The sequence below is a fragment of the Pleurodeles waltl genome, chromosome 5 (genome assembly GCF_031143425.1).
Source record: "Pleurodeles waltl isolate 20211129_DDA chromosome 5, aPleWal1.hap1.20221129, whole genome shotgun sequence".
Classification (NCBI taxonomy): Eukaryota; Metazoa; Chordata; class Amphibia; order Caudata; family Salamandridae; genus Pleurodeles; species Pleurodeles waltl.
In genome coordinates, this window is record NC_090444.1 from 1,252,130,865 (window position 1) to 1,252,145,933 (window position 15,069).

Below are 15,069 nucleotides of genomic sequence, written 5' to 3' on the forward strand. Positions count from 1 at the left end.
TAAGTCTTGTGGCAAGATGTACAAAATTCTTATTTTGCATTTCCTAAATAGCGACCCCTTAGAAATCGCTATTTAAGAAATGCAAAATAGAATGTGCTAAAGTAGAGATTTCCTAATAATGATTCCTACACAGTAGGAATCGCTTTTAGGAAATCACTGATTAAGAAATGCTAAACCATTTGTTCCAATGGGCCTAGGCCCATAGGCAGGAATGGTTTTACATTTCCTAATTTGTGATTTCCTACTAGGTAATCACAAATTAGGAAATCCAATAACAAGGGTGACTATGGCCCTACCAAAGGCCCCCTTTGATGCAACCCAAAAAACAGGTGGTGCACGTTACAGGCATAAATGCCCTAGGGGCATGTGAGCACCACATGTAACTTTTAAAAAATGCATTTTGGGTGCATTTTTTTAAATTGCAAATGGCTACCATCTACTTGGAATCATTGATAATTGCATTTTCTAAATGCCCATTTCGCGTTTAGGAAATGCTTTGTACATGTGCTTAGGAAATCACAAATAGGAAATCCCTATTTTCGATTCCCTAACTGCCTTTGTACATATGAAAAGACCATTTAGCATTTCTTAATGGACTGATATTTCGATTTGGTGCGTTAAGAAATGCTAAATCCTTTCATAAATCTGGCCCTCGGTGTCTAGTTCACCTTCTCGCTCTCAAAACTCTCCTACCTTCTGTTCTGATACTAGGGTATCTGATCCCTTACACACATTTTGTCAGGCCCACTGTGAAAGTCTGTGCACATAGCCATACACATACGCTTGCTGCATTAAAGTACAGAAGATAGAAGCCACTGGATAGCTTCTTGACTGGGGACGAGCCACCTGGATCCCAGTCATTCCTCTTTCCTCCCTCCTTTATGACGATACTAGATGATTTGTCTCTGCCTGAAAATTCAGAAACAAACCGAAAATCTGTTGGCTATTTCCAAAATTTCAAGACTCTGCCGAAAATGTGTTACCTATACAAAATCTGCATAGAACTAAGAAATACGTGCTGCAAACTTAACTATTCCTACCAATGACCTCATTACAAAATGTATGGAGGGCTATGTGCACGTCATGTTAGTGAAAATGGGTATCTCGTGTAATTATGTTATTGTGATTAAATGCTCTACTAGATCTGAGTTCTAATTTCAGCTACCATTTAGAATAAATTTGACAATCAATAAATGAATTAATCAACTGTGTAATATTACATTATTTACTGTCAGGATGACTGCACAGAACAGGTGTGTAGCATCTGCTAACTCTTCCTTTCCAAAGTGATTTCAACAAAGGAAAGGTAAGATAAATCCCTTTATTGAGGTTCTAGGCACAATTTTATGACAAGACCGGAGGCTCCTATTATGCGTTCTTTTCTTGCTTTAATTTAAATAGCAGCAAGTGAAACTACAAATCCCATGGGCGTAAAGAACACAAGCCAATGGGAAACAATCTGAAGTCCATAAATCAAGAACCAATGACATAAGAGTAACTATATTGTGACGTAACTGGACTGCGAACAGCCCTCTTTTCTTGCTGCTCGCAGCCAGTTAAGTCGTGTTTTCTTTCTTTCTCCGTGTTTTGATAAGAAATATTGTACTTGTTGCCTTAGTATTGCTTTATTTATTTGTTACCGCTAATTACGCTTGATTACGCTAATTTTTTGCTGCCTTGGTCTTCCTTATTTAGACGGCATGTTGCCGCACGTTTGTTTTATTATTTCCAGTTAAAGTTGGCTTCGCTCGAGCGTTGCGCTCTGCCGCGCGACGGCTTACCGCGCTGCTGCTTCGCGCGGGCGCTGCGCTCTGCCGCGCAGCGGCTTACCTGTCTCCTTGGGCGTCCAACCGTCTTTTCGGCTCGCGCCCAAGGAGATAGGAGCGTCCTGCTTCAGTCGGTGTTTTCTCTACACAACGGCTGGCATTTCTCTGAGTTGCCTCTTCCTCCTGACGTAGTTTTTTCCTGCCGCTCGCTTTAGCAAAGGTTCCGGGTTCCACCCTGAGGCGGGGCTTATTGATTTATTCAGTCTTCAGCCTGCATATTAACCCTCAAGCGCCCATTTGGTTTTTTGCCTACCTTGTTCCAGTCTGCTTTGTCCTCGGGCTTTATTTAGTTATAATGGAGTCTGGCAATTCCACTTCTCTCCAGGTTGACCAGGAGGAAGTGTCTGCCATTAAACAAGACATTAATATATTTATTCAAAATTCAGTACAGCAAGCTGTTAATACTTCCATGAATAAATTGTCAAAAAATCTGGAATGTTCTGTCTTAAAGATGTTTAATAAGACTTTTTCCGCCCAGTCTGCAGGGGATTGCAGACAGCGCCTTTCTCCTAAGCTAAGAAATGTTCAACAAACGGCGCAAAAGACTTGTGAGGTTTCCTCACACATGGCAGAGGACGCGGTTCCTCAAAAGACTCCGATTAAGGAGAATAACTCTCCAGAAAACGCAGCGCTTAAGCGCAAAGCTAAAACTAAACATGTTATTCCCCCCTTAATTATTTCTTCCATTCCGGATACCGATGATGACGTACCTGACGCAGATTCAGATGTTAATCTATCTGACCATGATGATGTCGATTCCTCACCCATTCCTAAAAAGTCAAAACTTTCTTCTTCCAACGCAGGCACTTCAAATCCTCTTCTCGACTGCGAAGGGGTACCTATGTTTGACCCTTCATTTATTTTACATCCCAATTCGACCGAATGGTATCCGGCAGCTCATGTTGGAGAATACGTGTCAGCCAAACTATTTAGTTCTTTGGACAAGCAGACTCGAACCAAGCTCAAATCAGAGTGTCTTCGCCCCTCTTTGATACACAAATCCTCTACTACCCCTGTCATAGATCAACCCATTTTAACCTTTTTCACTAGGTTTGGCAAAGATCCTAGAAAAGGGATCGATAAAGCCTGGTCCTCTTGCCAGGATAAGCTACTGGATACTATTGGTCCTCTTATGAGGATTTTTGACATGGCTGAATCGGCCAGGATAGACGGGTCTTTTATTGATCCAGAAGAACTGTCTTTATGGGTCCAGAGGTCGTTTTGCCTTTTGGGAAACGCTAATTCGGCCATTTCCCAGGAAAGACGTAAAGGCATCCTCCTTAAATTAGATCCTAAATTGGTCCACCTTGCCACACTGCAACCTCAGACAAAAACAGAGGGTTTCCTGTTCGGTGATAATTTCATTAAGGAAATAGGTAAATACGTTGCCACCTTCACGTCGCTCGACAAGGCCCAACAGTCTCTGAAGAAGGTATTTCATCAACGGGTTTTTGCCAGGGCCGGCAGAGGCAGGAACCGCTTTGCCGGCCGACCATATTACACTCAAGGCTCCCGTGGCAATTTCAACGCAGGATATCAAGACTTCAGACCCCAGTTTTACCCGCAAAGGTCCAGAGGCTTCCACTCCAGAGGTTTCAAAAATACCAGAAATACCAATCAAACAGGTAAATTTGTTTCATTCTCATGGCTCTGTGGGCGGTCGTCTCCGCCATTTTCTTCCAAATTGGCAATCAATCACCTCAGACCCTTGGGTTCTAAACACCGTTCAGGGTTACATGATAGAATTTTATTCAATGCCAGTACAATGCACCGCTCCTCCACTTCCTCATTTCTCTACAGACATGTCCGCTCTTATTTCCTCGGAGGTTCAATCCCTACTCCAGAAGCAAGCCATCGATCTCACCCATCCAGATCCTGCGGGCTTCACCAGTTCCATTTTCTTGGTTCAAAAGAAGAACAAGAAAATGCGACCGGTTATCAATCTCAAGCCTTTCAACCAGTTTGTTGTCTACCGCCACTTCAAGATGGAAACCATTCTCCATCTCAGAGATTCCCTGTTGCAGAACGATTGGATGGTTCGCTTGGATTTACAGGACGCCTACTTGGTCGTCCCCATACATCCGGAACACAGGAAGTTTCTCCAGTTTCAGTGGATCGATCAATTCTTCCACTTTACATCTCTACCTTTCGGTCTTTCATCAGCGCCATCGTGTTTCACCAAACTCCTGAAACCAGTGGTAGCACACCTCAGAGCTCGGGGTGTACGACTCCTCATTTACTTAGACGATATTCTTCTCATGAGTTATTCCCCACAATTACTCATCACAAATCTCAATCTCACTTGTTCCCTCCTTTCGGATTTGGGATTCATCATCAACAAGGAGAAATCTCTTCTTCATCCTACCCAAAGTATAGAATTCTTAGGGTTTCTGATAAATTCAGTGTCGGCCACCCTTCTTCTTCCCCCGGCAAAAATAAAATCTATAAAGTCAGAGATCCTTCAAGTTTTGCGTCATTCGTCCATTTCACTAAGAACACTCGCTCGCATCGTCGGTCTCCTCTCATCTTCCATCCAGGCCATATTTCCAGGTCCCCTACATTACCGGGCACTTCAGCGCTTAAAGATTCAACATCTACGCAAAGGGCTTTCTTATGCAGACGTGATTCCTCTAGACTACGATTCCCGTACAGAGCTGCAATGGTGGACAGACCATTTAGATGCGTGGAACGGGAGAACTATCTTTCCATCAGCCCCAGATCTTGTATTAGAGTCAGATGCAAGCCTAACCGGCTGGGGGGCCCGTTGTGGTCCAATCTCGACTGGAGGTTTATGGTCATTAGAGGAGTCCAAGTTGCATATCAACTGTTTAGAGATGCTTGCAGGCTCCTTTGCAATCAGAAGCCTGGCAAAGAACAAAGTCTGTTGCGCTATCCTTCTCAGGATGGACAATATTTCGGCGGTACGTTACATAAACCATCTCGGAGGTACGAGATCCAAACCCCTAGCAGAATTAGCAAAAAGCTTTTGGGAATTCTGCCTTTCAAACCAAATTTCGGTTCATGCAGAATATCTTCCGGGAATTCTCAATTCTGTCGCCGATTGGCACTCTCGTCATCTCCACGACTCAAGCGATTGGATGCTACATCCCACGGTCTTCAATTTCCTTCAAAACAATTGGGGACCTATGACGATCGACTTATTCGCATCTCGTCTCAACACTCAACTACCTCAATTTTTCAGTTGGCGTCCGGATCCTTTGGCCCTGGCCTCCGATGCATTCCTCCAAGATTGGTCCAAGTCCCTCTCTTACGCTTTTCCTCCCTTCATCATGATCAGCAGGGTGTTAGCTCAGGTCCGCCGCCAGGAGGCTACTTTAATTCTTATCGCCCCTTTCTGGCAATCCCAGATTTGGTTTCCAACTCTCCTGGAGTTATCCATAGATTTTCCGTTTCTCATCCCTTCTTTTCCAGATCTTCTCTTGGATCCCCTGCAACGCCCACACAACCTCATTCTCGACAACCTCCTTTCTCTTTCAGCATGGAAAATTTCGGGAGTTCCCAACATTTCCCTCTCATTTCGTCACAAGCTTCGGCATATATCAGGCAATCCTGGGCCCCCGGAACAACAAAGGCTTACAAGTCAGCTTGGGCTTTATGGCATAGCTGGTGTCTGGGAAAACACATCGATTCCTTTTCGTCAGATGTCACTTTTATAGTGAATTTCCTTGCCGCTGAAGCCAGTAAGGGGAAAGCTTACCGTACTATTAACCTGTACAGGTCAGCTATTTCTTCTAATCACCATTTTGTTAACGGAAAACCGGTGGGTGAACACCCTCTTATTTGCCGACTTTTAAAGGGAGTAAAGTTTGCCAATCCTCCGTTACCCAAGTACAATTTTTTATGGGACGTTAATGTGGTTCTAAATTTTTTCCTAGCTTGGCCTGACAATTCTTCCCTTTCTTTAAAGATGTTGTCGGCTAAACTCACCATGTTGTTGTGTCTTATTTCCATTAAATGTATTGCTGATGTCAAAGCGCTAGATATTTCTGCAAGACAGTTTACTCCGTCTGGTGTACTTTTTACTGTGTCTAGAAGAACAAAATTGAATTTACACTCTGTCTTTTACCCTTATTTTCCGGATCGTCCTAAATTATGTGTAGCTCAATGTTTAAAAGCTTATGAATTCATGACTGCTCATCTAAGAACGTCCTCTGCTACTCAATTACTTATCTCTTTCAGGAAACCTTACAAGCCGGTGTCTTCGGCCACCTTGGCTCGCTGGGTTAAATGGATTATGTCTTTGGCTGGGATTGACACTTCTATTTTTGGTGCTCACTCTGCCAGGGGTGCTATGGCTTCCAAAGCTTTTTGGACGGGTTCCCGTCTTGAGGACATTCTTAGATCTGCAGATTGGTCTAATGATAATGTTTTTAGAGTCTTTTATTGTAAACCAGTAGATAATGTTTCTTCAAATGTCATTAATTTGCTTTAAACTCGCATAATAGGAGCCTCCGGTCTTGTCATAAAATGTAGATTTTCCTAGTTTTAATGACGGAAAGTCTTAATTTTATTAAAGACACGGAGGCGAGTATTATCCCACCCGGATTGTGGTAACTTTTTCTGTCTTATTCCCTTCCCTTTAGTGTCAACATCGGCGGTTCAACCGGCTACCTGATCCTTCCAGTCATAACGTGGATGCTCCATCAACATCTTCTTATCCTCTCCTCAGCCTTGCGGATCACCAGTGTGCGACGCTCCACCATCAGTTTCCTGGACTTATGAATTTTTGTTCCGAACTGTTATCTTTTATTATGGCTTTTCTCATTCTGGTTTCTATTTTTCCTTTATTTCGTACCAGCTGATTGTCAAGCGCAAGAAAAGAGGGCTGTTCGCAGTCCAGTTACGTCACAATATAGTTACTCTTATGTCATTGGTTCTTGATTTATGGACTTCAGATTGTTTCCCATTGGCTTGTGTTCTTTACGCCCATGGGATTTGTAGTTTCACTTGCTGCTATTTAAATTAAAGCAAGAAAAGAACGCATAATACTCGCCTCCGTGTCTTTAATAAAATTAAGACTTTCCGTCATTAAAACTAGGAAAATCTACATTAACCTCACCAGCTAAGGGGAACTGCAACTGCCTCCCTCTCCCTTGGAGCGCACGTCCTGCAGTCTACCTACCAGGAGGAGACATAAACACCACTCTACACAGGGTACAGTCTCCCTTGGAGCGCACGTCCTGCAGTCTACCTACCAGGAGGAGACATAAACACCACTCTACACAGGGTACAGTCTCCCTTGGAGCGCACGTCCTGCAGTCTACCTACCAGGAGGAGACATAAACACCACTCTACACAGGGTACAGTGTGATTTGGCAACCGCCCATAAACTACAATGACACACAAAAGACACCACACTCCTCCGTTCTTATTTAGCAAAACATGAAAATACATAAAGGTACGCAGGGAAAGATAAAGGCAATGGATAAAATGTTCCCATAACTGTAAGAATAAAAGGCAACACAGTAAGTCAGATGTGTGGCCAGAAATGTGCCATAGCATCTCACTTCCTCTAGAATTACCTCCACTATCTGCCAGTCCAAACACAAAAACACACACAGAAGACACAAGCCAGAGTGATTTATGGTCATGATCTTAAAACTCCCCACTGACACTTTTATGGCACTGCTGAAACACACATACAGGGAGTTACCTAACGCTGTTTGCTAAATAAGAGAGAACGTTCAATACTTCCCTTCTCCAGGCTGTACCGCACTATCCATAATAATGTGCTTAAACCATTCCACCGCCTCATACATCTCAGGGTAGTACAAAGATGCTATTCTATATTAACTTGGTATTCACAGATTTCCTGGGACACAAGCAGTACCCTGTTATCTTTTAATAATTTGATATATATACAAACTATATGGGAAAAAAACATATCCAGGGTTTTGGTTATCAGGTACAAACAATAAATTACAACTATGTAGAATGGTGACGCAGAAGTAGAGTGTGCTGTTGTCTTCTTCCACCCATGGTAATAGGACCAACACCAAGAACCAGATAATCCCACAGTAATCATTGCCACCTTAAACCAGCTGCCACTTTCTATGTACTCACACATTAACTACCAGGTCCACTATTCTCTCCAAAACAAGCAATCAATAAGCAACGTCAGTTTCCAAACTCTGGCACAATTGTTGGTAGAAACTGCATACCTGGTATGTAGAAGGTATGTAGGATTTAGTATTTACAGAGTGTCCAATGTACCTCAATTCTGAGTTTTGAACCTCCAACTTGGGTATAAAGAGCTATTTATATAGTTCCCCCAGTTTCTAGGAGGACAGGATTTTATCGTTATTTGCCAGTATGATTTGCAGAACTCTTATAACTAATACTGATAAGAGGGTAAATCAGAAAAAAAGTATTTATTCAGCAGTATTCAAGCTTAACCTAAATGGTGAATGGAAGCTGCAAATGTATCACTCTCAACGCACACTTGACTCGAACACTCCCCAGCCTTAGAATACTCCTGCTTTGCATTCTAAGCACCGTGAGGACACACACCAGCCTATAGGAGGTAGAATATGAAGAAAAAGTCAAATATATGAGCATACACCACCACTAAAACACGCACAGGCCCACACTCCTCTCTGAACAGTGAAACAAAGCAGAACTTCAGAGTCCCTTCAGCACAGTGGCCTTTAAATTGTAGGGCTTCCAACAGCACGTTGGAAATGAGGTGGTTGGGTGTGCTTTTGAAAAAGGATAATGCAACATACCTGCAATGTGTGAAATGTTGAGTAGTTCATAGCCGCCAATTGGTCCCCTGTCCTGTGCAACCCCTTCATCCAGGCCTGTTATTTTGTTAAACCCAGTGTTGCATATCTTCTAACAGTGTAACTAGAGGTACAAAAATCCCAGCATGCAACATGCTTGTGGCTTCAATGTCAAAACTGGCTGAAGGTGTCACACGACATGTGGCCACCTGCCGGCTAGTCATAATCATGTGAAAAAATCAAAAGCTAAGACTGAACATCAGTTATGTAAATATTTCTTGGACACCTTCTAAAGTCTCTCTCCTACTTTGGCACCCTGACCTATAATTTATGTTTAATCTCACATATGTGATTTATTTTATGAAAAAAAGAACACAGAATAGTGGTTTTTTTGCTATTCTTTCTAAAATGTCCCTCTAACCAACGACCTCATTTGAAATGTTTGGCTGCCTGGCTGAGTTTTCTTGGCTAGATAATTGCTGTGATCAACTGAGCACTGCTTGACCTCACTTTTGTTTTTGTCACAATACGGGCAATCACGCAGTACTGTAATCATTTAGCCTGCTCGCATTATTTCTTATGTTATACAGTACTTCTAGAAAAATGATGTCTATGATTGATGGTTATCAATATTTTACGTGGGTGGAAATAAAAAGACCACTGGATTAGCACATATCCTATTTGCACCGATAAGAGGCTCGCTGGCCGCACTCCTCAAAGCCCTGAACGCCACCAAAGGTTTTCCATAAGGGATACGGGTACATATTCAAGACCCGATGAAATGCAACAATTGGAGCACCCATAAATAGTAACAAACCAAACGAAACTACATTTTGAGCACGGACCTGAAATGTAAATCTTGGGACACATTCCTTACGAGTTAGAAAAGCCACTGCACAGGCACGTGACCGTTACCTAAAGTTCTGCTCAACGCATAATTAAATGGAAACGCCCCTTAGTTTTTAGTAAACAGAAACTTATTTGCAGTAAAACGGGAGCGCGCAATAATGGCTCAGAGATGTAAACAGAGGGGCCACGTGAAGGTGCGTGCCCTTAGCATTGCGGAGCCCCGCCCTAGCTTCCTTTCCGCAGTTATGGGTCCTTCCACGAGGCCGCACGCGAGGGGCCGCGCCAACCCTGTCTGCTCACGCGCGCGGGGAAGCTTCTGAAGTGACTGCCACAGCTGCGGCTAGGAGCGCGCGGCCTGCTTTTTTTAACCACTGAGCTGACCTATCCACCTTGGCGCAGAAAGATGTGGCGACAGACACGGCATATCCGGCTTCAGTGGGGTTTTGGAACTCTTAGCATGCCTGCCAACATTTGAGATCCATGCCTGGGAGGGTGGGCTAGACCCACGCAAGGATTACCCTGGCCCACCCAAAACCACTCAGAACTGAAAAACACAAGTTTTTTACCTTGCGTGTATCCCAATGGGCTCTCTCTTATAGTTTATTTTAATGTTTGACACCATTGTCATTAGCACACTTTCAGGCCTGGGGAGAGTGTGAAGTCAGGGGAGTTTAGTAGCTGCTACGATGCACAAATCAGCACGGATATCCTGAAAACGAAATTAATATTCTCGGCTTATTGCATCCTACTTTTAAACTCCAATGCTTTGCAAAGTATAAAGCTGGCAAAGTTTTTTTTTTAAACATGAAAAGCTGCACATTGGCCGTGTATGGCAGCAGAAACATAGGTGCTGCTGCACGTGACCAGGAGGAGCACGCTGCAGTCAAAGTTCTGCATCTTTAAAGATCAGATAAGCAGCTTCCCTTCCCCGAGCCAAAGTACATCAGAGAAAGCGAAGTATGTAGCTCCTTGGGTGCTGATTATTGCGTTAAAAATGTCAAAAGCTGACAGATACAAAAACCTAAAATATCAGATCATTAAATACTTTGTTGTTTTTGGCCAGTACCCATTCTTCTTCATGGCCCACCCATGCTTCTATCCTGGATCCGGGCCTGTTGAGATCTGAAAGAATTGGGAGAAACAGCAGGAAACATTAATCTTCGCCCACAGGCGCGAGTAAAATTGGCGTCTAAGTGAAAAGCACTGCATTTATTGTTTTTGTAACGTGCCTCGTGGGCGCCTCAGAGCGCTTTGCAGGGAAAGCAGATACCTAGATAGAGGGAGAAGCATAAATCAGTCATATGGAGTGATTAAGTAGAGTCTTGGTCATACGATGACGTAAATAAAAGTTAAGAATATGTATAATCATATTAGGAAATTAGGTGACCATTATGAAAACACCCCATTTTGCCTATTGACTAGAACGGGAAAAAATATATACTTCGCCAAAAAAAACGGAACTCATTCTCTTCAGAGAATTTCCACAAAAAGCTCGGTTTTGTCTCATTTTTATAGTATCAGCAAGAGTTTCAAATATATTATGTACATGTAGCGCAAAAGTTATTGCGAGTCAGCTTTATCAAAATCCTGGAGAAATTATCTAGCAATGATCAATATAACTCGTGAAATATTATTTAGCAAAACAATCCCATCGAGGAGTATATTTCTTACGTTTCTGTTATAAGAAGGAACGTAGACTAGCTGTGATTCCTTGGTAAGCATTTCTCCATTGTGTTCTGTTTTTCTGTGGTCAGACTTGCAAGAGGTAACATATCAAACGTTAATTTTCGTTATATATTCTTAGCAATTAGTTTACAGAATATCAGTATGCTGACAATGTGAGTGATGTGATTATATATAGCATCAACAGTATTTTAAGTGAAAACTGTACAACATTTAAGAAGCAGAATGTTTGCACCTTTGCAGATTCCTCACTAGTGGTATTTGTCACTCTGCAGTAAGGTGCACAGTTGTATTTTAGAGTTGCCAGCCTAAATCACACTGTTTCCTTGTTCATTTATCGGGGGGGGGGGGGGGTTGCTGTTCTTTCTTACTCTTACACCTAGACATTAACACATTTCAGTGCACGATTCTACTTGAAAGGCCTTCACGTGGACCAATGGAATATATCTTATAAAATGATTTTCCACAGTCTTTATTTAGCACTCATTGAGTATAAATAATGGTTGCTGTGAAGGCACATTCTTTTCAGAATTGAGGGTAATTTGGGGAAAGACGTGCCTGTGCTATCCCATTAAATGTTTACAAGCTCTACAAGAAAAAAATAGTTCTATTCTACTGAGGCGAGAGCAAAGCTCCGACTCCAGTTATAGCAGTTTTGCCCAGAAATATTAGTGTTGGCTGATGAATGCTATACAAGACCTGAAAATGATAGTGGAAAATTTTATAATTACCAGTGCTGCCCCTTTAACAGTTGCAACAAACATAATGGCCTTGCCGAGAACCGCTGACAATGTATCATTAAACATATATAACCACTGCTAAGAAATGCTCTGCCTCAATGAAGTTCAGTGTTACTACTAAGAAGACCCAGTGATGCGCCTTGGAAAGCAATTTTTTTTTTCCACATGGCAGAAATGGTGGAAATGTGTAATTTCAATTCTCTTGCAGTTTTGTGCAAATATCAAATATATGAAATTGCAATCGGGTGGCGTAAGAAATGTTATTTTTTTGTGGTTGATCATTAAGTAATTATTCATTATCTGTAAAGAGTAATTGCCTCACACGTTCGAGAACGTGAAATACCCATTCAAAACAGTAATAAACCATAAAATAGCCATTTGAAACCACAATCATTCAAAGTGCTACTACATTAAGTGGAACAACAAAAACATGAATTACATATTAGACAGAAAGTGAAAATGAGCTGCCAGGAATACAGTCCGTGTTAAGAAAAACAATTACACTTTTCACAACTCTAAAAGTTCCTTCTGCCAGGAAAGTGATTGTGAGCCTGATTTTCGGTCTGCTGCACAAAGCATGATGGGGCTTGTAGTTTCAGGGTTCCCATTACATGTATAACCTAGGTGTCCCACCATTTGAAGGGCTGTATTCTGAAAAAACAGGTCCCTCAGATACGAGGCAAGTTGACAACTATCCGTTTTTTCAATAGCAGGAACAAATAGCACTATACGCAGTGATCTCTACTGGGGAGGACTGGTCAAAATGTACCTCCTTATTTTAATCATCAAACCAGAACAAACTCACTCAGAATTATCTTTCGCTACATATATGCACGTCACGTTGAGGAATGATAGGAGCGAATGGAAACTCGATACAAAATTGTGCTTTCCACTTCGGCTCAGGGGCTGCATTTCCGCATATTTCATTGATACTTTCGAATTTGAACATACCTTTTTAGAAAGCTAGTCTAGATACTGAAATCTGATCACTGCACCTAAATGTCTTCCAAAGGTAGCATGTTTTGGACATGGTATTAAATGTTTCCAGAATGCAATAAAACACTTCAGCGCAGGTCTGGTCTTAAAGTCCAAATGACGCCAAATTAAAGGAGCAGGCACACGCCTGAGACTCAGCAAGGTCCTATTTGAAGTGCCACTCCTCTTGAAAAGTGCCTTGCAGCGGAAATCGAACTACTGCGTGAAGCAAGGGAGCCGTTCGAAACCGTTTATATTTAGGCATTCGTAATCTGCTGAGCTGGCCTACACCCCTATTTCTGACGCAACGACTGCCACATAGGTAAACGTAGAAAAAGGAAAGTGGGATTATATCATAGGGCCACGACAAGTGAAAGGCAGCCCCCTCCCACCCTCCATGTCACTCATAAGATCCTGCTGGGGCCTGGTCATGTAACATATTTCCACACACTCGAGTCAGTGCACAGTGAGAGGGCCTCCATGTGCAATAACCTGAGGCTTTACCTGAGTGACTGTCACGAGTCTCCCCACCACCTGTCGGATAATCTCCAATTGTATCTAGAAAAGTAGGTCACCTATGTGCTAAAGCCGCAGGTGCTCTCCTAGTGACAGGACACTGTACACACGAGCGTGTGGGACCTGCAACTTCACAATTACGACTCTGCGTGTGTTTGGACAAGTGCCGCAACTGGGCGCTGAAATCGTTGGGCGGTCCAGGGCAAATCCAGGACAGGTGGCAAACGTGAAACACCTGCAAGTTTCTATAATAAAGCAGGGGACCAAAACATTGTCAGTTAACAAAACATTATCGGGGCCGGCTCCAGTGCCCCCACTTAAGGCACCCCCATGTTCGGACCACACACGATAGCGCTGTAAAACCGGTTCCCAGTTGTGATGAGCTATAAACGTCAATGGGACGCTGGGGCCAGTCGTGAGTGGAGACTACTCTTCTGTGTGTGGCGCTCTCCTCCACCGACGACAGGTGAAAAGGGGCAGGCGGGGTACGTCTAATTCCGGGGTAACACTTGTAATGTTTTTTGGCAACATTTAAAAAGTTCCCCTCCTCCACCTCCGCTACAATGAAGGGGGGAAAAAACTGTTGCCTGCGGCTCGGTGAACGCCTTACCTCCCTCCTCCGGGCCGCTCTCAGGGTCTCCGTCGGTGAGGGAGTCCCCGTCCCCGTAGTCCGCGACTCCGACCAGATCATCCTCCTCGTCGTCCTCCGGCTCGCCGTCCTCTGCCGCCTGCTCCTCCTGCTGCAGCTTGGGCGCCTGGCTCATCGTGCCCAGGCCGGGCTCTCCCTTCTCCTCCGGCCAGCCGCTTCCCCCGAGGAGCCGCTCCTCCGCTCGCACTTGGCAGCGGCAGCACAGGGGGCGGAGAGTCCGTCTCAGCGGCTGCGTGACCACGGTCAGCTGATAGCGCGGTGGCCCGGCTCACTCACTGCACGGAGTGACAGCAGCGGCACGGTGACTGACGGACTGCATCACTCCCGCTGGTAGAGTACCCGGGCCCCCCACATCCTACACACCGAATCACTCCCACTGTCAGAGCACCGGGCCACCCACATCCTACACACTGGACCACTCACCCCGGGCGGCCCTCCCATTCTATGCACTGTATCACTCACTCCACTGGCAGAGCACTCGAGCTCCCCCACACGCACTACATCAATTCACTGGCAGTGCACTCGGGCTCCCGCACAGCCTACACACTGCATCACTTGACTCCCACTGGCAGAACACCCGGGTATGACCACATACACTGCATCACTCCCACTGGCAAAGTACCCGGGCTCCCCCCCAACATCCTACCCACTGTGAGAAAAGGCCTCTTTTTGTCATGGTTATCCCCCACTTTTTGCCTGGTAGGTGATGTAGCCTAGAAGTTGTTAGTGCCCAGGGCCCCTGCTAACCAGGCCCTGGGCCAGAGCTCGTTCTCTAAAACGGTTGTGAGCCTTGGCACAATTGGCAATACTTTCAGCTGCCACTATACGTGCTGAGTAAATGGTACCTTGGTACCCAGGCTTGTGCCACCCTCTGGGGCCATGCATCCTGTTGAACCCGAACCTACCATTGTAGACTGAGTGCTCTGGTGCAAACCAAAAACACAAACAACATGGCACAATGGTTGTGTGCCCAGTCCACGATACACTGCATACACTATAGGTAAGACACCCCTCTGGCATGCCTTCCAGCCCTAAGGCAGGGTGCACCATACTGCATGAGCAATATGCCCCCACTGTGTCCCTGCCAA

At 44.2% G+C, this 15,069-nt stretch overlaps 1 protein-coding gene across 4 annotated transcripts in view; it reads right to left on the reverse strand.

The window, feature by feature from the left end:
• RRAGD (Ras related GTP binding D) overlaps window positions 1-14,490 on the reverse strand; it is a 170,736-nt gene extending 156,246 nt beyond the window's left edge. The window contains exon 1 of one of the 4 annotated variants that reach the window (XR_011203825.1): window positions 13,943-14,461. Coding sequence is in view for 1 of the 4 variants with exons in the window: in XM_069235491.1 (XP_069091592.1) it covers window positions 13,943-14,096 (154 nt within the window). In the remaining 3 variants the exon portion in view is untranslated. Of the gene's footprint in view, window positions 1-13,942 lie in introns of all 4 variants that reach the window. The other 3 variants (XR_011203826.1, XM_069235491.1, XM_069235492.1) reach the window with 3 other exon arrangements.
• Window positions 14,491-15,069: the final 579 nt, after the last annotated feature.